Source organism: Natrix helvetica (genome assembly GCF_964273705.1).
Source record: "Natrix helvetica genome assembly, chromosome: 1".
Classification (NCBI taxonomy): domain Eukaryota; kingdom Metazoa; phylum Chordata; class Lepidosauria; order Squamata; family Natricidae; genus Natrix; species Natrix helvetica.
The window spans coordinates 202,089,887-202,114,006 of record NC_138548.1 but is presented as its reverse complement, the minus strand read 5'-3'; the positions used below and the strand labels follow the sequence as shown (position 1 = coordinate 202,114,006).

Below are 24,120 nucleotides of genomic sequence, written 5' to 3'. Positions count from 1 at the left end.
AAATCTTGACATTCCCAATTCTCATGAACCTTCAAAGTCCTGTGGCGATGGGCAAGTGGTGAAGCAGCAGATGTGGATACACTGGGAGCTGTAGCCGCGGACCTGCACACAAGTGGCTCGGGTCTAATGGTCGTCTTCTTGCTGACCAAAGCAACAGCTGGATTCGGCATCTACCTGAGTGGCTGAGCAGCCCTCTTTAGAACCACACTGCTCACCTCCATAGTAAGAGGAAGGGGCTAGAAAAGGTGCCCTAAACATTGTTGTTTTATAGAACCCTGGCCAGATTACCATGGCTGGAGGAGATCCCATTTCATGCGGTCCAATAATAAAACTTCAAACAAAACGTAAGGTGACACCACTCATCATTACCACATGGAATTTACCTGCGCTTCAAGATGACCTCTTAGCAAGTCGACCAGAAAGAACAACAGCCCTGGTCTCCAGAGAGCTCACAAGATTTAACATCAATATTGTGGCCCTGTGTGAAACTCGTCTAGCCAACAAAGGTCAGCTCACAGAAACAGGAGGTGGTTATACACTATTCTTGTGTGGACGCAGCATTAATGAACGCCATGAATCTGGAGTTGGCTTTGTAGTTAAGAATCATGTCTGCAAACTTGCCGGTCTTCCCAAGGGCATGAACGACCAACTCATGACACTGCGTCTCCCACAACCGAGAGGAAAACAAGCCACACTGATCAGCGGCTACACACCCACAATGATGAATCTGAAAGAAGTAAAGGACAAGTTTTATGAAGATCTCGATGCCCTACTTTCATCCCTGAAGTGCACTGACAGTCTGATTCTACTTGGGGATTTCAACGCCAGAGTAGAATCCGATCACTCTGCCTGGAATGGCATCATTGGAAAAAATGGAATCGGCAAATGCAACAGCAATGGCCTATTGCTACTGAAGACATGTGCGGCTCACAATCTGATCATCACCAATACCATCTTTTGCCTGCCCACTCGCTAGAAAATGTCCTGGATGTACCCATGCTCCAAGCACTGGCATCTTATTGATTATGTCGTTGTGTAGAGGAAAGACAGGATGTAAGACCATGCCGAGTGCTGACTGTTGGACTGACCATAGACTCATCATCTCCAAATTAAGCTTTCACGTCAAGCCAAAGAGACGTCCACAGGGAAACAAAGCTATGATGAAACACATCAACGTCAGTAAACAGTAGAAACCCAACACAGCAGCCTCACTAGCAGAAGATTTTGGCAACCAACTCTCAGAGCTGCAATTGGAGGGAAATGCTGAGAAGGACTGGGAACGCTTTCGGGATATTGTGCACTCTTCTGCACTAGGACAATACTCTTACTAGACCAACTCTTAGGTTTTAAGAAGTAAGCTTTTAAGACCCTGATCTCTCCATCAGTCCACTGGATACCCTTCATCAATGTGGTCATTTCCCATAATTCCCAACCATCTCAGTGATATGAAATAACCTAGAGGTCACAGTTTAGGGAAGGAGGATATATCCAAGATTTATACTACACCTGGTGGGGGGGTGGAATTCCCACCTCACAAGGCAGGACTAGAACAAATAAAGGTGTAAGGTAGCCCTGAGCTTAATCTTGCCTTTTAATTGATGCTATAAATTAAACCTAAGTGATATTTCCCCCTCTATGTAGCCTTTTCTATTGAAAAAATAATGACAATTTGGACAGTTTTTAAGGTACTTTGTGGGCCCTACTCAAAGTTTTGTGTGCCTTAAGATTGGGTCATTCTGTGCTGCCCTCAAAGCATCTCAAAGGCGGCCTATGGCAGTCTGGGTGGTAGTAAACACAAAATCCTCCCTTTATGGCATCTGAGTCCACACAGAATGCTAAACCAAAACCACCAAATCACAAGATCATTTAGCACAGGGGTCTCCAACCTTGGCAACTTCTAAGACTTGTGGACTTCAACTCCCAGAATTCCTCAGCGAGTTGGCTGAGGAACTCTGGAAGTTGAAGTCCACAGGTCTTAAAGTTGCCAAGGTTGGAGACACCTAATTTAGCACAAAGTGTGAACCAGGCAGTTACCACCAATTAGCTGACTCTTTAAGAAGTGCTGCTGCCGTCCTGCCACGGAAGGACACTGCTATTCTCCTGCTGTGAATAGGCCTGGATTGAGCACAGCATGTTACCCCCCCCTCGTGAATAAGAGCAAAGTCAGTTCAAGGAGTAGTAGTGAATCAGTACCCAACTAGTGGAGGGGAAAGTTGAGGCCAGAGCAGACGCAGCAAAAGTTCCACGTGTGACTTTCAGTAAGGCCTCCTGCCTCAGTCAGAAGCTGAACGCTGAGCTGGGACCTTGTTCTTCAGGCTTGGCTACCCACAGGTGCAAGCAAATGACTCCCGTACAAGGAATCCTGTTGGGCTTGCTTTGCAGCAGGACCCACACCGAGGAGCAATGGGTCCTTCCCAAGCCTTTTCCTCATGCCTTCCATCCACCCCAGGAAAAAGACAGGCAGGATTGAGAAATTTGCTCTTCAGACCCACAGCTTTGGGACTTGCCCAGAAAATGTCAAGCAAGGAATTTTCAACAGGTATGAGGAATTGATTTCCCTCCTGCTCTTGTCCCTGACGTGGAAAGAAAGACCAAAGCTGCAACTCCAACCTGTTTAGAGGCTGACCTCTTGTTTCCCAGAGCTTAAAGCTTTTGAGACTGGAGATTTTCCTCCATTTCTCTCAGGTTTGTCGGAAGTATTAATCCACGGGGCCGGTCTGCATTTGCATCCAGTGGTTTAAATTTCTTTTTAAATTGCTGAAGCTTGCAAAGTAAGCTTTCGTTCCTCAACCCTAATAGCGTGTGAAAGACGCCGATGAGACTGGTGACAGAAATAGGATCAAAGTGGTGATATTTGTTTACATGAACAAAGGTTAGATTTGTCTAGCGCTGTCACAGTGACGTGATGCTGGCTGGGGCATTCTGGGAGTTGGAAGTCAATGCATCTTAATAGTTGCTAAGGTTGAGAAACACTGGAGTAGGGAATGTTTGACAAACAAAAGGTGCTTGAGGGCACAGGCAATTTTGGCATGCAACTCAAAAAAAAAAAAATGCAAGACTTCAGCATCAAATTAATTCCCACCCAGAATTTTTTTTTAAAACCCCAAAGTTTATATCTGCACAAGTAATAGAGATTAATTGTGGCAGATAAAGAGTAAAGAACAAGAAGATATAAATCACCCAGAACTTCTGGGTGTTGGGTAGTAAATAAATTTTAAGTTGTTATATCAGGTAATATGGCTAGATTCACAAACCCGTTTTAATCTGGGATGTAGTTAAGATTGAACATGTGTGAATCCAACCAAATTGTGAATTCGTAAGTGTGCTGATGGTCATATTGGTAAGTGCAGGTAGTCCTCAACCTACAACAGTTTATTTAGTGACCGTTCAAAGTTACAACAGCACTGGAAAAAGTGACTTAAGACCGTTTTTCACCTGTCCATTGCAGCATCCCTATGACCATGGGATCAAAATTCAGACGCTCAGCAACTGACTCGTATTTACAACGGTTGCAGTGTCCCGGGATCATGTGACTGCCCTTTGTGACCTCCTGACATGAAAAGTCAATGGTGAAGCCAGATCCGCTTATCAACCATGTTTCTAACTTAAAAACTGCAGTGATTCACTTAACAGCTGGGAAGAAAGGTCATAAAGCCGGGCAAAATTCACTTAATTGTTTTGCTTACCAACAGAAATTTTGGACTCAATTGTGGTTGTAAGTCGAGGGATACCCGTACTGAGCAACGTGTCTTTTAACTGGGATGGTTGGTTCGAACAAAAACCTTTGCTAGGAGATTAGAAGTATTGACAAAACACAAATACATCCTTTTTGGTCTAGAACAGCGGTATCAAGCTTGATTTCATTGAGGGCCACATCAGGGTTGTGTTTGACCTGGGGGGGGCAGAATGGGCATGGCCTGCTCGATGCCACTCATGTCGGGGGTGCCTGTGGAAGCCCGAGTGCTCTGATAACGACCCACCCAAGCTCCGTTTTCACTGGCAGAGGGTTGCAGGAGGCAAACACAGCCGGAAATGGAGCTTGAGAGCTTGGGAGCGTGTCTTCACTGGCAGATGCACCGCAGGCTGGTCCCTCACTGTTCCCAGGATGGCCCCCTGGGCAAGATCTAAGCAGCCCATGGGCCGGGTCTTGAGTTTGACACCCCTGGTCTAGAAGCACCAGGTCTCCTCCCAAGCTGTTCTCCATTTTATATGTTGGCTTCTCACTTCTATTAATGATCTTGCTAGATCATTTTCAGCCTAGCAAGTTAAAATAGCTGTAGTGTATGTATTACAGTACAGTATTACAAACTTTCTCTCTTCCATCTTTAGAGAATATCCATCTCTCTTATAGAGTGAATGTGTATCATATTATTTCACTTAGGAAGCATACTTTCTTGTGTCTGTGTGTGTGTGTGAGAGAGAGAGACAGACAGACACAGAAACAGAGACGTAGAGACAAACCACAGATCAACCACACCAGTCACATAGAAGACAGACATTGTCACGTTTACAGTGGCTTAGGAGTTCAAGGTGGCTTTTTAAACATTTTCCAGGCCTATTTTGGGTGCTCTGGTCAAGTTTTTAGAACCTCAGAAATCCCAGTGAAGTGTACCTGCCTGACTCACTACCCACCGATCCCAGCCTATCGATCTTTATGTAGAACTGATTACCCATTGGTGACCGGATTAGTAAATAGGGTGAGGCTAGATTTTTAATACTGGATTTTTTTCTTCTTTAATTACATGAACCCCATAACAATCCTTAAAGACACCATTCAAAAGTTTCCCACTTCAAATGCGTTAAAAACACGAACTTATTTTCAGCCATTGTGGCCAGAGGAAGTTAGAGGGTCAGAAAGGGAGACAAACAGCATTTAATGGTAAATAACCATTATAAGCAGGGACAGTGGCTAAGATGCTGAGCTTGTCGATTGAAAGGTCGGCAGTTCAGCGGTTCGAATCCCTAGTGCTGTGTAACTGAGTGAGCTCCCGTTACTTGTCCCAGCTTCTGCCAACCTAGCAGTTCGAAAGCATGTAAACATGCAAGTAGAAAAATAGGGACCACCTTTGGTGGGAAGGTAACAGCGTTCCATGCGTCTTTGGCGTTGAGTCTTGCCAGCCACATGACCACGGAGACGTTTTCGGACAGTCCTGGCTTTTCGGCTTTGAAATGGAGATGAGCACTGCCCTCTAGAGTTGGGAACGACTAGCACATATGTGGGAGAGGAACCTTTACCTTTAACCATTATAAGGGCATCAGCATCATAATCTGAGTCATTGTTTATCTACTGCAAGATGCTTTCTATCAAGTGGGATCCATCCTCAATCCACCTGCCATCGGTTCTTGCTCTGTGACCAGCCCATTCACATTTCAATTCTTTTACTCTTGATGGTACAAGAGAGTAATAACGGACCTACTACTGATTCTTGGTTCAGAGTTATAACCAGCGACCCTTTTTCATTGATCCCACTACAGTACCATGGAAAAGGGAAGCCCAGCCCTCTCCTTTTCCGCTTCCACTGCATAACTGAAATTCCGAGGAACCCGCTGACTTTGGAGTAAAGGGTGCGGACTGTTGTTCTCTAGAAACAGCCAGGAAGGCGGGCGCAACTCCGTTTCCACAACGTAACCGCTTTATGTTTATTTTTATTTTCATTCGAGCCATTGCGCAAGACCTTTCCAGGACACGGGCGGGGACTTCCCTGCGCTCCGCTTCCTCCTCCCTCCTCCTTTGCATACTTGCAGGTGGGTGGGCGGGGCGATGCAAATGCACCCCGATCCCTGATAGGCCAGAGCGCGGGAGGGAAAGGAACGCTTCGGAAGTTCGCTGGTGGGGAAAGAGAGGCGCCGAGACCCGAAAGCGAGAGAGCTGTGCGTTATTTGGCGGACGCCGAAACTCCGGATTTGCCGGGCAGAGGATTTTTTTCTCTCCATTTTATTTTGTTTTTATCAACGTAGCGATGCCGGGGCAGGCAGCTCGGTAAAGCTGGGCTTAAGAAAAGCCTAGCTCCGCTCTCTCTCCTTGCTCCTGGATCGACACCGGGGACTTACCTGGCCGCGTCGGTGACGACGAGGATGATCCCACAACGCAGCGAAGTCGCGTGGAGTCCGGCAGGTGAGCTGGGAATCTCCCGACCCTTGGCTTTGCTTCCATGTGTGCCCTCGCAACCCTTTCAACCTGACGACGGAACGAATCCGTTCTCTGGGCTCTTTAAGCGAGACACCGACCATAGAACCGTAACGGGACCAAAAAGGGAGCCGGATTTGCGCGATGCGCTAAAACGAACCGATGCAAAGACCTTTTCTAATTTACCGTAGGTCCGCCTGTTGTGTGTGGACCCAGATTGTGTCGTTAATCCGAAGGCATCGCGCCTTTTAAAAAAAAAATTATTTTTCATCTTAGCGGATTCTTTCCCACGATTAATTTAAAAAAAATTTTTTAGAAACGGGTTGGGTAGGTGGGAAGCGGGACGGTTTTCAAATTAATTGCTACCTCGGGGCACCCTTGACTGACTGCAGCCGGGAGGGTTCTCCAATTAAAACCCTGGCCCCCACACACCATCCCGCTGAAGCTTTTCAGAAAATGTGCCAGAGAACTATTGCCAATCTTGGCTTCTGGGTGCGTAAATTACACAATCAGCTTGCTTTTAAATGAGCGCGCCCCAAGGAGACCGCTCTCGACGTAGTACCTCTCTTCCCCCACTGTACTCTTGTATATCGCCTGGTAATGGACCTGTGCAAAGCATTTAGGACAGCTTTGCTTAAAACAACAACAACAACACGGTTTTTAAAAACCACGGTTGTCTAACAAACGGTTTCTTCGCGGGAATGACACCTGATTGTGCTTTTAAAAGAGGGAATGTCTGGATTGAGAGAGAAATTGTAACAAGCAAGTCACAAATCTCTCTTAAGGTGCCCAAACCTCAGCAGGACAGTGGGGATTATCTGCAAAACCAACCCGCACTTAACCAGAGAGTTATTGTCTAAGGATCAGGCAACAGGGCACCGTGAACAGTAAAGATTTGGGGTTTCTTTTCCCTTCCTAGGACGGGTAGTACCGGGACTCGAGGAGCTGCACCTGTTAAAGCTCTTCGCACAATCTTCGGTAGCTCACACGTACACGGGTACGCTCTCTGTTTCTCTATCACCTCTAATACTATGGGTGTAACGATCTGATATTCAGGGATCCGCGCTTGTACACCCAGAGGACACGGGCGGGAAGGCGACGAGCGAAACCTTCGCTGCGCCCAACCGCTCGGGATTGTTTCGCGGGAAGCGGGCAGCCGCGGCTCAGGTCTGCCCTCTGCTGGCGAAAGGACGCGCGTGCGAGTCGGTGCCCGTCCCCTCCGAGAATGAGCTCGCTCGGTCCTACGATGCTGAGCTTCGTTTCCTTTTCCAATTAGAAAGCCAAGACTTGGCGGATGGATCTTTTGAGAATCCCTGCTTTGCTTCTCAAGATTGGCTAGAGCAGGGGTGTCCAAATTTGGGGACTTTAAGACTTGTGGACTTCAACTCCCAGAATTCCCCAGCCAGCATGGGAGTTGAAGTTCGCAAGTCTTAAAGTTCCCAAGTTTGGACACCCCTGCTTTAGAGAAAGGGGCAAGATCTGGACTCCAAGCAGATTTTCAGACTCCCACCACAGTCCTACTTCATTCCATCTAGTCATTTGTTTCTCTATTTCTTCCCAACTATCTGGTATTTCCCTTGCACTCTGTTCTCTCCCAGCTATTCTCCTTCCCTTCCTTTAGGAATCTTTCCCTCCTTCTAAGGCTCTCATTCAAATCCGAGAGAGCTTCCCAGCTCCTTGCTAGTAATTGAGTGAACCATCAGGTAAATTTTGTGGGCTATTAACTGTCAAGCTGCCACACAAAGGACTGGTGGTTAAACAGAAGTAACTCATTTACAAGACTATCTGTGGTTTAGGATATAGAGTAAATAGCAGAAGTGTTGTTGTTGTTGTTCCTGTTCCTGTTGTTGTTGTTAGGGAAGGTTGCCAATTCAGCCTTGTGTCTTAAGTACAATACTAGGAAGAATAGAGGTGTACTGTTAGGAGAAAAGGGGCAGCCTGGATTGTGTATGTGGATTTAAACGTGGGTTTGTATATATCAGCCCACAGTAAGGGCTGTTTGACCAAAAGGTCTACCTTGTGGGACTTGGGTCATAAACAGAAGCATCTCTCTCTCTGCCTTTGAGTCATCGCTGACTTCTGGCAACTGTCTGGTATAGTCCCTGAGGTTTTCTTTGCGGAGTTTTTGTAAGTGGCTCATTCTTGCCTTCTTCCCAGGGCTGAGAGAGAGAGAGAGAGAGAGAGAGAGAGAGAGAGAGAGAGAGAGAGAGAGAGAGAGAGAGAGAGAAAGAGAGAGAGTGACTGGCCCAATGTCACCCAGCTGGCTTTGTGCCCAAGGCAGGATATAAGCAAAGTAACGACAGGTGTAATCTTCTTCCTTCTCTGTATTGCCTTACTAGAGAAAGCGTCATTCACAGTCATTCACAGACTTGTTCCTGTTAGACAGCTGTTACAGGCAGAGGATTACCACTGACATAAAAGAGGGAACTTCCACTCACTGCAAGAGATACATAAATAGTAAGAGTCAGACCCATGATATCCTGACCCAGGAGTTCCTCTCTCCACCCAGATTGTTTGTACTAGAGTTGAGTTCAGAGAGGTTGCCCGGCTCTGTGTCAACTGTACAGAGTTGGTTCCCGGAAGGAGGGGCTGAGGCCAGATGCCACGTCTGTGAGTCACCTGAAACTTTGCCACCACCTCATTTCCCTACATTAAAGTGATCCAAGGGTAACAATAAAAATAATCTGATAAAACACATTTGAAAGCCCATTTCAACACCCCAAAAATGAACAGAATGTCTTAAGAGCCCAGCTGCTCTGGTTTCTCTCCATCAACAAACTGGATGAGACTGGGTGAGATTCCAGGCGCAAAAAAGCAGTGCTTCTGGATGCTGGAAGCTGCTGCTGGAATGCTGCCCTAAGTGGGGTGAATACCAAATTACCGCTGTCTTGAAAGACTGAGTGGCATCCCTGCCCTGTGAAGCTCCTTTGCCCCTTCTCCTAAAGCAGGATAAAATGTGAATTAAAATATAAAAGTCAGACGTGGCAGAAGGGAGAGATAAAAGCCTGCTTGTAAGTCATGTACAAAGACTGGAAAATGTCATCAGCCTTAAACCACAGAAGTCCAGTAAAGGTTCCAGTAAATGTCCTTATGTCAAAAGCCCAAAGTCCATGTTACACTGCCTTTGAGAATGTATAAGAATGTGTGCTTCAATGATGAAGGTGGTTCAGAACTTGCAATACTAGTCTTTGGCTACTTTTCTGAACCTGGCTGCCAATAAACTTCTCCTTGCATCCCGAGACGTCTAAGTCTGCAACACTTGGAAAGCCTCCCAATGTATAAAGAGATTTGCTGATTTATATTGATTTAAAACAAATTTATAATTTCTCTCTCTCGTATTTTTCCAGGCAAGGACAAGGAACCCTTTGAAGTGCTGTACAAGCGAGGCAATTTGCTTGGCAAAGGTGGCTTTGGGACAGTGTATGCTGGGCACCGAGTTACTGATGGACTGCAGGTGAGTTGGCCATCCATGCTATGCAGAAGCAAGTGTGGCTCTGCTTTGTATACATTGCAATGTGCTTGGGAATTTGTTTAGGGACGTTACGATGGCTTATATAGCAATTAGGCTTTGGATTGCTTTTGGCAATAGTCATCATTACTTCCATGAGCACCTTCTGTAACTGGGGATCAGGGAATTGATAGTTCTACAGAATAAAACAGCTCTTGCTCTGGGAGGGTTTGGTCTAAGGAAATCTAATTCTGCTTCGCCTCTATGGGTGGGAAGGAAGAAGAGTGTTGGAGCTCAGATCTCTGTTTTTTTTTTCAATAGGTTGCAATCAAGCACATTGCCAAGAGCAAGATTACGGAGCGGGCTGAATTGGTGAGTTTGCAGAAATATCAAGGAATATACCTATTCCAACCCTGGTAGAACTTGGAGTGGGAAAACATTATAGCTGACCAGAGGCTGGAAGAGAAGAACAAGTGACAGAATGGAGGCCGTGGGTGGGGCCAGGCTAAAAATATCCTCCTATCGGCCTGTGCTGCTTTATGTGTAGCTCCGGGATAAGTAGATTGCATCCTCTCTCTTATCTCATAACACACGTCATAATTTTTATAACACACAATGAGTGGAAGAGTTAGAAAAGCAAAGGAATTTTACCGGGTGTACACAAAAAAGTAAAACTAGCACTTCAGTAGGTAGAACTTTTCTGAAGTGACCTTGTTGAGCATAAACAGGGAGAAGAAGGATGCACTACCTATCCCTAAGCAGCATCACTGAATTGACTTTCTCACTGTGAGAATTTGGGGGTGCTGGAGGCCTTTTACAATTCTGGATCTTGGTCTGCCTTTTACTCTGGAAAGGCTGGAAATTGTAGTTCTGTGAGAAGTGAGCCAGAAATCTGCAGCATAGATTTGGGGGCACTTGGATACTTTGCAACAGATTTGAACAAATGGTGGTCCTCGAGATGATATTAGTTTATAAAACCCCTCTTTCCAGCTTTGTGGTCCAGTCACCGTGTCCCATGTTTGCTTCATAAGGCACTATGATTTTAGCAGTTTAGGACTGTTACCTAGAAATAAAACCTGGTTCTGAACAAGGATCATGGAGTAGAATAGGCCCTGAGCAATTTTTAACGTTTTATTTCAACCTGCTGTAGTAGGGTCTCTTCAAGAGTATTGCATTAGCAATTCCTAGATTCCTGGCTTAGCAAAAAGAAAGAAAGAAAGAAAGAGGAATTCCATGAATTGCAGCTCCAATATTTTTGGAGGGCTGCTTCCTTCAGTATTTTTGTTCCTCGCCTCTCAATTTAAATTCTTCTCTCTATCCCATTTCAGCCCAATGGAACTGTGGCTCCTCTGGAGGTCACCCTGATGAAACTTGTCGGGTCAGGATCTGGGCACCGTGGTGTGATTCGCCTCTTGGACTGGTACGAAACTCCCGAAAGCTGCTTCCTGGTCCTGGAGCGCCTTGAGCATTGCCAAGATCTCTTTGATTACATCACAGAGCAGGGACCACTCTCAGAGAAACTTTGCCGACACTTTTTCCAGCAAGTGGTCGAAGCAGTCTGCCACTGCCATGCCCAAGGGGTGGTCCATCGGGACATCAAAGATGAGAACATTCTGGTGGATGTGCGCTCTGGCAACCTCAAGCTCATCGACTTTGGGTCTGGAGCCTTGTTGAGGGAGTCAGCCTACACGGATTTTGATGGTGAGTGTCCATCCGGCGTTCCTTCCAATCTGCTGGTCCCCGGATGAACTGGTTCGTAACCTCCTTCCACCTGCAAGCCCAATGGCTGCTCTAAATGATTTCATACAATCGCCATGCTAGTGCAGGACTTTGGGGCAGATATCCAGAACATCCTCACAGTGATTGGATAGCCTGGACTGCCTGACCTAATTTATAGGAGAGGAAGTATTCCAGATTGCTATCTAAAGAGGGAAACCTCATTAGAACGTTAAATCCAAGCCTAAAGTAAATACACCGCTTATTACTCAGTGATGGCAACTAGCTGTGATGGAATGTTGTCCGGATTCACAGCAGGGGAGGAAGTGCATTCCAGAGGAGCAAGAAACATCACAGTCTAGTTGGTTTGTGTGGGAGGAAGAAGGTAAAGATGGTTGCTCCCTAATAGCTCCCAGAATCAGGGACGTGCAGTCAGGGGAGGCAGGGGAGGCAGAGCCTCACCACTCTCATCATGAAAATTTAAAAAAAGGGGGTGAAAGGCACTGAGGAGCCTTCTGGACACATGTTCCGGGAATGGGACCACGTGTGCAGGAGGCTCCTCTAGCCTCAGCCTCCCTCCTGCACACGTGGTCCCATTCCCTGTCTTCCTGAGTCAACATGAAGGGGACTGTGGAGCGAGAGCCGCAGTCCCGCGGAGCGCACTCCGTGGTCCCCTTCATGTTGACTCAGGAGTCAGGAAGGAGGGGAATGGGACCACGTGTGCAGGAGGCTGAGGCAGCTTCAGCCTCCTGCACACATGGTCCCATTTCCCGCCTTCCTGAGTCAACATGAAGGGGACCGTGGCTCACGCTGATGACCTCACCAGCCATAAACCTCACCGCACGTCACTGCCCAGAATGTATGTTTTATGTGCAAGTACTCTGCTTTAATTTGGTAGGGTTTCTATCTCTCGTGAGGAACAATCAAGGAAACTGCCTAGTGAATCTGAGCGTGTCCTTCTTGGTTTTTGGAGCCTGACACAAGCTGTTTTCTTTCCCTCATCTTCTTTCAGGTACCCGGGTGTACAGTCCACCGGAGTGGGTGGAATTCCAGCAGTACCATGCTCTCCCAGCAACTGTTTGGTCCTTGGGAATCCTGCTGTACGACATGGCATGTGGGGATATCCCATTTGAACGAGATGAGGAAATCATGGCTGCCAAGGTGCAGTTCTGCACTCCCGTCTCTTCTGGTGAGTCTTCTCTAGTGCTTCTTAATTAATTAATGCCTGCACTGCCCATCTTATCTAAGTGACTTTCTAGGTGGCCAGGATGGACCAGTCCTCCACTCTCAGCTGGGTGGTGGGTTTCAAATTCAGATGTGATTTTATTCAATCCGATCAGAGCTGATTAAGACCTAATGAGGCATCCCGGGCTGCCCCATATTTCCTGTGCAAGGCTGCCTCATTTAAGGTCACAGACCTACCTTTTGGGTTCCCCAGTTGGCCACCAATCTGGGACTGGACTTAGAAGAGGCTGTCTGGTGCCCTGCAGAATACCATTGCATTAGTAGAGGGCATATGGGAGGCACCACCAATTGCATATCCATTTTCTATCTCTTACCAGTGCCTTAGGAACTCGTTACTCTCTTGGGACTTTCTAATAAGAGGAAGTCATCAAAGTTTCTCAAGAAGCTAGGGTGCTGAATACCTTCCAAACGGATGGCTCTTTCTAAAAACAATTCTTCTTTTCCAGACCTCAAAGACCTTGTCCAATGGTGTTTGTCTCCAGAGCCTTCCGAACGACCCACATTGGAGCAAGTGCTTTTGCACCCTTGGCTAAAACGCGATCCCCATCTTCACCTTGAAGAAATCCAGGGCTCAGCAACGCCCAGGGCTACCGTCTGCAACAGCAGTGGTTGAAGGACCTCGTTTCCTGGCTGTGCCTTTCCCCTCTAAGATGGGGTAGTGGTCCAAGTGGTAGCCACCGGACCTCAAGCAACCGGATTCAGTGACTGGTTGAGAAAATGTAACCTGGTTCTACAGGCTTGGTTTTTTGTTTTTGTTTTTAAGAAACTGACTCACGAGAGGAAACTTGAGCTGGGAGAAGCAAATTCATTGACTCAAGCTTGATCTCCTCTCAATTATCTAGAAGATGTTTCAGTTCTGGCTTTGACCAGGAAAGGACATCTCAATAGGTGTAAATACTTGGGTATTATTATTTACAAGGACTCCTGCATTTTTTGGAGAAGAGAATTCTCGTGTGGATTTCTGTTACCCATCCTTCCCAAACTCTTTTCAAGGCTTCTGGCCAAAGGAGAACTGGAATGGGGTGGAGGAGGTGATGTCTGGTTTACATGTATGGGTGCATAACTTTGACTTATGGATATATGTGTCCTTTTTTTAAAAAAATGTATTTAAGGAAGACATCATGCAAAGACCTGGGCCTTAATGTCAAAATCTGAGTGGAAGTCTATTTAATAAAATAGAATTGAATCCTTGTTGCTCTCACCAAGAAGCTCATCAATCTCATTTTCTCATTAAACGTGTCTTTCTGGGGTGGAAGCTAACTCTAAGGGGTGTGGGATCTCAAGAGAAAGCAGTCTCTCTTGCTTGGGCCTGGGGGCGGGGGGATGCAATCATATATCAATGAAGGGAGGGGTCTTTTTTTAAAATGCCCTTTTGAGCTGAAGCTGGGGAATTCACAGAATTGAAGACCACACATATCAGAGGTCTCCAACCTTGGCCACTTTAAGACTTGTGGACTTCAGTTCCCAGAATTCCTCAGCCAGGTAGCTGAAGAATTCTGGGAACTGAAGTCCACAAGTCTTAAAGCGGCCAAGGTTGGAGATCCCTGACACATATTAAAGATTGAAAAACAGTGCCCCAAAGCCTTGGTTTTATCTCTTAGATCAGTGGTTCTCAACCTGTGGGTCGGGACCCCTTTGGGGGTCGAACGACCCTTTCACAGGGGTCGCCTAAGACCATAGGAAAACACATATTTTCGATGGTCTTAGGAACTGAGACACCAATTTTATGGTTGGGGGTCACCACAACATGAGGAACTGTATTAAAGGGTCGCGGCATTGGGAAGGTTGAGAACCACTGCTTTAGAAAATCTCCATTGGAACAGGCTTGTACTCCTGGTGACTATCTGGACATATATAGTTGGAAAGTTTTCCCAGAGTTTCTTGGGTAAATAAGTAAATATATATTTGATAACAAAATAACCAACCAACTAATGATGTAGACGTCTTCCTATGTAAATGCATTGCCTTTTCCAATATGTTTTTTTTAGCTTTCCAGGCTAGCTAAAAAGCTGTGAAGGTATCTGGTGGCTTCCCATATACCACCTAACCAAGGTCTGATCCAGTGGTGGGTTTCTAATGTTTTTCCTATCGGTTCACTCGTTCGTGTGTACATGTGTGACACTTTTGCATATGTGCAGAAGTGTCCAGGTGGGTGGGTGGAAGCTCCCGCCACCACTACTACCCGTTCGCCCAATCTGGGCTGAACTGGCAGCAACCCACCTCTGGTCTGATCCAAGCTTTTTTAAGATGAGCAAAAGTCATTTACTGTGATTTTGTCCGCTTAGCCCTCCAAAGAAGGGCAATAAGGAGACCAACATAAAAAAAGGCTGAAAAGTATTCTTGCTCTTCTTGTTTTAGGGAACACCTATTGTATTTACATAACATTATTCATTTTTGGATTCTCCATCGTAAAATGAGGGCAACTCTTTGACAGTTGTCATGGAAGTTGCTAAGTCACCAATTAACTATAATTTACTGTAATAAAACCTAATTAGCTGAGTTCACATGAAGTACTAAACCACACACATCTGAAGAGTTTGCACAACACATTAAGTCACAAATGACCCATTTATGTTTTAATACAGCATGCTCCATGAACAGCTTGATTCCCCTTTTCAAGAACAATACCAGGTCAGGAAGGTGAAGGCATTAAAACATTGAACATTAAAAGTTAACAACAACAACAAAAAAGAATAGATAAGAAGGACAATAAGAGGAGGTGGAGGTATTCTTAGCTTACTAACCATCTCCAAAATAGAATGCCCCTATCAGGGCTCCAAGCCAACTGACAGAGACACCTTTTGGAAGGCCAAGAGGGTGGGAGTAGATCTCACTTTGAATGGCATGATATTCCAGAGGGTGGGAGCCATGGCAGAAAAGGCTCTTCTATTGGACCACCCCAGGAAAAACTCCTTGTCTGACAGGGTTGACAACATGTCCTTTCTGCCAGATTGATTTGAACCGTCCAACCTCATTGGGAGGAGACAGTTCCTCGGATACTGTAGCCTGGTTCCATGCCATAAAGAGCTTTAAAGGTAATAACTACTACCTTGAACTGGACCTGGAAACAAACTGACCACCAGTGCAGCTCCCTCAACATGGTGTTACATGGTCACCCTGCAGGCCCCTAGAATTGTCCATGGAGCTGCATGCTGCGCGAGTCATTGCTTTCAATTTGACGGACACAAATAGGACTGCATTTGAAAAGCCTTTCCCCAAATTTCATAGGAACCCAAATGTCCTCTGTGGTTTACATGTTATGACACTTGCAGTGATTCACATTTGCCTATTAAATGCTTCTTGCTGATGACTAAAGTCTATAGTTGCCACATCAGAGTCAAGTAAAAATGTTTATAGTCAGGCACTGGCTGGGGAATTCGGGGAGTTGAAGTCCACAAGTCTTAAAAGTTCCCAAGTTTGGACACCCCTGGTATAGGGGTTAAGGAACAAGGCTAGAAACCAGGAGATTGTGAGGCCAGTCCCATTTTAAGCATAAAAAGCTGGCTAGGGTGACTTTGGGCCAGTCACTCTCTCTTCAGCCCATGATATCAGACTCGGGCAACAAACTGGTCCGTCAATTAATGTTGCAACCAGATCGGGGTTTCTTCTGGGTTTTGGGTCGGCACTCCAAAACTGCACAAAACTGATTCAGTGAGATGGCCCAATACCAGGCACTCAATGTATCCTCAATCAAAGTATTCAACAAACTACCCTAGAAGAATTGTGCAAGAAGTGAAAAAACACTTAAGACTGGAGAACGAAATATAACCTAATATAGCTGGCTGGGGGATTCTGGGAGTTGAAGTCCACAGGACTTAAAGTCGCCAAGGTTGAGAAACACTGCCTTAGAAGGTTCTGGGGATTGGAAATAAAGGAAGGGGAGGGGCTGTCTAGCAAGCTGCATACCTGGGTTGCCCAACCCTATTGAACTTCCTGCAGGATCCCAATTAGGTGAAAGTTATCCGGGCTAATATCTCCTCTAACATCACAATGGATCCAATGTGTGCACAAACGCACCCCACACATATTACATGTACCTGCCTTTATTCACCATACAGATAATAATATATACAGATAGCACTATTTATATTCAGACCCTCCTAGAAGAAAGAACTTGAACGTAGGTAACATTATGCCTTCCTCTCACCCGGATTTGACCTGACGTTCACACCCATCATTAAATGTAGAACATTCCATTGCTGGGAAGAATGCCAGTCTAATGAAATCAACAAGACAAGTTCCTGTAAATTCCACCCTCTGGGGTGCCAGTCTGGGAATGCCAAGCAAGTTCTAGAAGTGACGCACCCCTGCGTCACACTAGAGTTTACTTAGCTCCTGAGTACACAGGAAGTCGCTACACCCTGACAAAAGCTGGTCTGTTCGCCTGTGTGCCTTCTGCCTGTATCCGTGATGTGCTGGCTCTTGCCCTTCCCAGTTGCAACAGCTGGTAAAACGAGTAAACCTGAGGCATTATATATCATAAATTCTGCTGTTGAAGCTGGATGCTGCTTTCTAGGTGATTTAAGATGGCAATGAGCTGAAATGCTAGCTTCTCTTTAGAAGTGCCACCAGGCCTCATTCCCCGTTAACATGTTTTACTGGCAAACTACTACTCTTTTAAATGAAAGGCAAATCAGCACTCCATCGTTATGAGTAATCCTCGACTTACAAGTATTCGTTTAGCGACTGTTTGAAGTTACAATGGCAATGAAAAAGTGACTTATGACTGCTCCTCATTCTTTCAATCATCCTACCATCCCTGTGGCCAGGTGATCAAAATTTGGGCGCTTGCAACTGGCGTATATTTACAACAGCTGTAGCATCTCAGGATCACTTGCGATTGTTATTTGTGACCTTCTCAGACGCCTCCCAACGAACAAAGTCAGTGGGGGAAGTCAGATTCACTTAACAGCCGTATGATTGATTTGCTTAACAACCACTGCAAAAAAGGTCAAAAAATTGAGTGCAGATCATTTAACAATCGCCTTGCTTAGCAATTGAAATTCTGGTCCCAACTCTAGTTGTAAATTCAGGTCTACCTGTCCTCCAAATGCATGTTTGATCCAGGGGTGGGTTCCAGCACCCACTATTGCCGGTTTGCTTGTGGCTGCGCTGCGCGCTTGATGCACCCACCCACTTGATGCAAACTGCACACGCATGCGCAGTACAATAAAAATAGTTCTGCACATGCGCAGAAGCAAAAAGCAAGAAGACTGGTTCGGGGGTGTGGCAGGCCTGGATCGCTGCCGGTTCCAGCGACCCAGGCCGCCAAACCACTACCGGTTTGGCCGAACTAGCCCAAATCAGTAGGAACCCACCACTGGTTTGATCTGATATCACATACTGCACTTAAGGTAATCTAAGGCAATGACCAGCTTAAGCCAACCAGATGAATTTCATTCAGAAGTGTCACACCCATTCTTATATCAATTGGCCTGTTTTTCTAACATCCTACAAATCCAATTGGCTCTTCCCTTGCTCTGAATCATGTCAGAACATCCTTTATAATAGTGGGCATTTTGGACATACTCTGCAAAGACCTACGTAGTTCTCTGGAGAAGGCTCTAACCTGAGATGATGACCAGCAGCAAGATGGATGGACTCAGTTACGGTGACAAGAAGTACACCATTGGAAAGCCTGAAACACCAGGTTAGAGCAAATTATCATAAATAAAATTATGTGGTCACTAAAAGCTGATACCACTGTGATGCTACATAATCAATAGTGAAAATGGACTCACAAGAATATGGTGTTCTTGGGACTTTTTTAAAGTGGTTGCTCTGCCTTGACCCATTCTGTGACCAGGTGTCCCAGAAGTATCACATGCATTGATACTCCCTGGACCCACATTGGAGTGCCATGCAACCCTTTATGTATGTGCATCATGATGTTGCAAACCTACATTAAACAGGCAATGTTGTTTCTTTCTCCTGAGGAAAGCCTCCAATCCTGCAGATGCCTTCTTAGCAACTTGGGAGACATCTTGCATTTGCAAATGACAGCAGTCCAGTTGCTGACAATTCTGTGATTTCAGGCTGAAAGACTCTTTTATTTTCTGTTGAAGTGTGTCACTAGGAGTTTGAGATTGTGGTCCAAGAACCCCCACAATGCATTTCTGAATGACACATCATACCGATGTTCCCTTTGCCTTGTCCTAAGCTCACCTAAGCACCTGAAAGCCAGCTGGGTGACTTTGGGCAAGTCTTGCTCTCTCAGTCCGGCTTGGCCCATTCATAGTCCTATTTCACCTCCTGGCAGATATTTTTAATTGGGTATTTTTTAGGGGTTATTTTTAAATATTGTTTTTAACTACTTTACTTGGGTACAGTCTTTTATAGCCTCCTCTTTTAGGCACTTAGTATTTAACTATGTTTGTATTTTTATGTATTTATGTGTTTTAATCTGACTGTACACCGCCCCGAGTCCCTTTTGGGAGAGGGGGCGGTATAAAAGTCCAAAATAAAGTAAAGTAAAGTAAAGTAAGTCCAACCCACCCAACAGGGTTGTTGTTGTGGGGAAAATAAAAGGCATCCATATCAGGCCGACCTGGTTGCAACATTAATTGACGGACCAGTTTGTTGCCAGAGCCTGATATCATGGGCTGAAGAGAGAGTGACTGGCCCAAAGTCACCCAGCCAGCTTTTTATGCTTAAAATGGGACTGGCCTCACAATCTCCTGGTTTCTAGCCTTGTTCTTTAACCACTATACCAGGGGTGTCCAAACTTGGGAACTTTTAAGACTTGTGGACTTCAACTCCCAGAATTCCCCAGCCAGCTGAAGTTGAAGTCCATAGGGTTTAAAGTCGCCAAGGTTGAGAAACACTGTTCTAAGATATAATACCAAATTATGGGGAGTAAATTATTATTTGCCAGCTGGGGAATTCTGGGAGTTGAAGTCCACAAGTCTTAAAGTTCCCAAGTTTGGACACCTCTTCACTATACTAATCCCTCTTCTTCATCTCCTTGCCCATTGCAATAACCCAGTGCAATATCAGAGAGGAGTCTGATCAATGCCCTCTGAAACCAGTTTTCCTTGGGCTACAGTTTTCTGGCTTCTGCAGAGGGATCCCAACACTTGGCCAGCACTTTGCGTTTTCCCGAGTCGAAAAATGCGGGATTGATCGGTCTCTGCAAAACCGTCTGCCTCTATCGCCAACATCACCACATCGTCCCCTCCGCCCCCACCCCCAGTTGTGACGCTCTAGGAAGGATACTACCAAAGCTGGGGTTTGACCCCGTCTACCCTCTCGCTTTCTGTGCCATCTCTATGGCTAGCTACGGTTCTCCCGGAAGCGGATCTAGGCCGGCAAGTAGGATGCGGAAGTGTCCGTTACAGTGGGAAAGCTCGGCTGCCCCGCGGTTGCCACCATGGCAGCGGCTGGGGGCCCGGGTGGCGGCGTTGACAGTCCGGTGGCGACGACAGGTGAGAGAGAGCGAGAGGAGGAGGAGGAAGAGAAGGGAGGCGGAGGGACGTTTCCAGTTTCTCCTGGTGTAGCCACCAAATTACAAATATTGTCAAATGACCGATTTCCCTACTCCCTACAGAGAGGCTGTGTTGCCTCCTCCTCCGGGAAGGTTTTTCCTTTCCTACCAGCGAGACTTATCTGAGTTTTGGGCCTCGGGGATTTTATTTTCATGGGAAGAGAGAGACAAGTGTAGCTAATGTGCTGGAATGGATAGGAATTCCTGAAGAAATTTAATAGTCCTCAACATCCTTCTTCCCACATCTATCTATCTACCATCTATCTACCATCTATCTATCATATATCTATCTATCTATCTATCTATCTATCTATCTATCTATCTTTCTATCTATCATCTATCTATCTATCTATCTATCTATCATCTATCTATCTATCTATCATCTATCTATCTATCATCTATCTATCTATCTATCTATCTATCTATCATCTATCTATCTATCTATCTATCTATCATCTATCTATCATCTATCTATCTATCTATCTATCTATCTATCTATCTATCATCTCTCTTTCTCTCTCTCTCCCTCTCCCTCTCTCTCCCCCCCTCTCTCTCACCATTTACTGCTGAGAGTGGGCTATGTTACCCAATTACTTAAAAAGCACACTGGAAGAGCTGGTAGTTGGCTGCAAGGAGAGTTCCCTTGAAGTTTTGAGTAAGAGGTATTGGAGGTAATCCTGAAAGCATTAAGTTATACACAATTTCCTAATTTAGTGAGTTTCCTCCTTGTGTTGGGGGTAATTGTTGTTGTGGACAAATGGACTACTTAAAATGCCATAATAATTTTAAAACTATTACTGCAAACTAAGGTAGGTACATTTCAAAGCTAGTGTGGTATATCAGGGATAAAACAGTCCTGTCTTTAACATGGCAAGTGTGATTAGGGAGCAATTTATTGTAAGGCAAACTTTCTTAAAATATTTCATATATATACAAGTAGTACATGTTATCACAATTGAGCTCAAAATTTCCTTTGCTATAAAGAGGGCAGTTGTTAAAGTGAATTTTGCCCCATTTTATGACCTTTTTTGCCACAGTTGTTCAGTGAATCATGAAGTTGTTAACCAAATCTGGTTTCCCACGTTGACTTTGCTTGTTGGAAGCTGGCTGAGAAGGTTACGAATGGCAATCACATGATCCCAGGATGCTACAACTGTCATTAACACATGCCAGTTGCCAAATGCCTGGATTTTGGTCATGTGACCATGGGGATGCTGCAAGGGGCATCAGTATTTTTTCCAGTACTGTTGTAATTTCAAATAGTCACTAAATGAATGGTTGTAAGTCAAGGGCCAACTGTAGACAATCATATTTGGAATGCATCAGATTATGAATATGTCCTTTTTTTACATTAGTTTCCTTCCTGCTTGGTTTTCGTTCAAGAAACAAATTAGCTTTTGTTCCTAGAAGAAGAATGTTGTTCTGCAAGATAAGGCTTATACCTTGTTTTTTTGCCCTCCACTTCCTGCCTCTTAAATTGACAGACATAAGAACAGAGTAAAAGAAATAATCCGGTTTAATCTGGAGTTCTGAGATATGGGTAATTAGTTATGAAAAATATTGCTTCTGAATTACTTTCGTTATTCGCCAATTAGATTAGAGTGAAAACATTTTTCCATTTTACATCAAGAAGCTAGAATATTGAATCTAAGTGCCTATTATCACTGATTATATTTATCAAAACCAGACACTTTTTAAACAAAAAAAACCCATACACTATTCTTTCTTGACATGGTCAGCAATTTATTAAGATTCCTGCTCTTGGAAAATGAAGGTGGGTAAGTTGGAGTTTTTCATTTCCATTCCTCAAGATCAGTTCAGACTTCCAATTGACCCTATAGGATTGCACTTTGAACTTTGATTACATCTGTAAACTAATGTTGGAAATTTAACCAGGGCTTTATCGGCCCTTTGGGGGGTAATAGGTTAAGGTAATAGGTTAATGAAGTTAAATGCAGAGGAGGAATAAATTTTGATAAGAAAAATGGTGCCTGCAGAAACCCGTGGTTTTGGAGTTTAGGGACTACAAAAATGAGACTGCAGGTCACTTGTGTCAGCCAGGATTGCCCTCTTCTGCTCACGTTGACTGTCCTCATTCTTCATCCTATCTAGTGGGCTGGCACCTAAGGGAAGAAGGTGGGAATTGGTCTGCATGTGTGTCCGTTGGTTTGGGTGAATTCAGGACTTGATTCTCCATGTTCTAACACCCGTCTTATTGGTTTCTAATACAAGAAACTTAAAGGGAACCCAGAGGTTCTCAATTATTTCTTCCATCAAAATCTCTAGTGCTATTTCTGGATGGGGATCTTTTTCTCAGTGCATTATCTCTTGGGAATCTGTTGGGGAGTGATATTGGTAGTAGGATACTGAGCTGTTTTCTATTCTTCCTTTTCTAGGTAACCGACAGTTGAAGTACATTAGCTTGGCAGTCTTGGTGGTGCAAAATGCCTCTCTCATCCTCAGCATTCGCTATGTGCGCACCTTGCCAGGGGATCGATTCTTTGCTACTACAGCGGTGGTTATGGCTGAAATTCTTAAGGGAATCACCTGCCTACTGCTCATCTTTATTCAGAAGCAAGGTGGGAATACCACACCAAAGAGAATGGAGGCCCTCAGGGAAGGGTTTGCTTCTCCCAAACTTGTTCCATGTTCATTAACAGTCTTGCTGGATTGAGATGTGTGTTTCTGCCTTTGACCCATTCTAATGGTTGAATTGAAAAATCTAAACCTTTTTTATGTCATTTCTGCGCATTATTCTTTAGGATCATATCTGGATTTGGCTCACCATAACTTTAAATAACATGATTTGAATGGCTTGCAACTTGTATACAAAAATGGGAAGAAAACAAGCAAAAAAATTATTTCTATGGACCCAGAAAGAAACAATTACATAATTAAACAATTCAATTATGCGAATCAATGAATAATTTTAAACGTGCATATGCAGTCATAAAACTCCTCCTGTAAATAGAAATATATACAGTACATTCATTTTTTAAAGAACCAAAATACAAAATGGAACTCTTAGTTACGTAACTGGCTAATTGACATAAGGTGAGCAGTGTCTTTTCTTGCAAGGGCTTATTTTTATTTTATTTACTTACATGCTGGTCCAGTCACCAAGTAACTCTGAGCAGCCTGCATATTTCACTGTGTAATCAGATTAAAAGGGCAACAGCCACAATAATGATTAATTCAACAACCACCCCAAATTAGCTCTGTAAAATCCCATATGCAACAGGCATTCTTTTGCAAGAAAGCTGTTATATATGCCAGACTTTAGCGGTGTGCTTGAAACAGCCAGGGCTAAATAGCTTCATAGAACACACGCGTGTAGAGGAGAGTCTGATCTGTGGATGGGATATCACTCCAGAGAAGAGGGAGCAGTAATGGAAAAGGTCTATCCCTGAGTTTCCTGCAATGATTTACTTGAGGGAGCCCACACTCTTAGAGCTTACTGGTTGGGCAGGGGTATTGTGAGAAAATACATGGGTATTGAGCCATGAGAGTAATATGTAGGGGGCCTCATGACCATTGTGACTGAAGCTAAGGAATCAGTCAGTGAAATCAAAGCCCAAGTAGAAACAATCCTTCTAATTATCTTTTGTCTTCTTTTCCCCCTCAACCTCTTTTGCAGTCTCCATTTCCCTACAGCTGGCTAGAACAGTTTATTGTTGCCAGGGGTCTTAGCTGCTTACTGTTTTGTTGAAATTAACTTAAGGATCTCTAGGCTGTAAAACTCTAGGTTGTGCAATACATACGTTAAATCCTTCTGTGACATTTCTTCCCCTCTCAATTATAAAGACCTGGGACTTTTTCTTATGCTCGAGCACTGGAAAAAGAATTATTGCACACCACGTCCTCAGGGAAGAGTCATATTTCTGGTTCTGTCTTTTCTCCTTGTCCTGAGTATTCTCAAAGACAGGAAAGGAACAAATATTTGCACAATGTGTAATAACTAGGGATCTCTCCTTTTTCCAATTGTTGTTCATGTCAAAGCAAAAAAGACTGAAGTGTTTTTGTTGTGTCTTGATATGTACAAGAAACAGTTTCTTGTCTGTATCCTTTTCCAGGTAACCTGAGACAGTTTGCTGCCTCTTT

General features: G+C 44.7%; 2 protein-coding genes across 2 annotated transcripts in view; both read left to right on the top strand.

Moving 5' to 3' along the window:
• The first annotated feature begins 5,784 nt into the window (after positions 1-5,784).
• PIM2 (Pim-2 proto-oncogene, serine/threonine kinase) lies at positions 5,785-13,295 on the top strand. The gene is made up of 6 exons (XM_081954032.1): positions 5,785-6,115; positions 9,475-9,581; positions 9,897-9,947; positions 10,904-11,276; positions 12,304-12,480; positions 12,983-13,295. Exons 1-6 carry the CDS (start codon positions 6,076-6,078, stop codon positions 13,147-13,149), a joined length of 915 nt encoding a protein of 304 aa, XP_081810158.1. The 5' UTR covers positions 5,785-6,075; the 3' UTR covers positions 13,150-13,295.
• Positions 13,296-19,830: 6,535 nt separating this feature from the next.
• Positions 19,831-24,120, top strand: part of SLC35A2 (solute carrier family 35 member A2) — a 15,563-nt gene continuing 11,273 nt past the window's right edge. The window contains exons 1-3 of the mRNA XM_081954007.1: positions 19,831-19,960; positions 22,416-22,598; positions 24,093-24,120. The exon at positions 24,093-24,120 is cut by the window's right edge and continues 124 nt beyond it. Coding sequence (XP_081810133.1) covers positions 19,906-19,960; positions 22,416-22,598; positions 24,093-24,120 — 266 coding nt within the window. The 5' untranslated portion in view covers positions 19,831-19,905. The remainder of the gene's footprint in view (positions 19,961-22,415; positions 22,599-24,092) is intronic.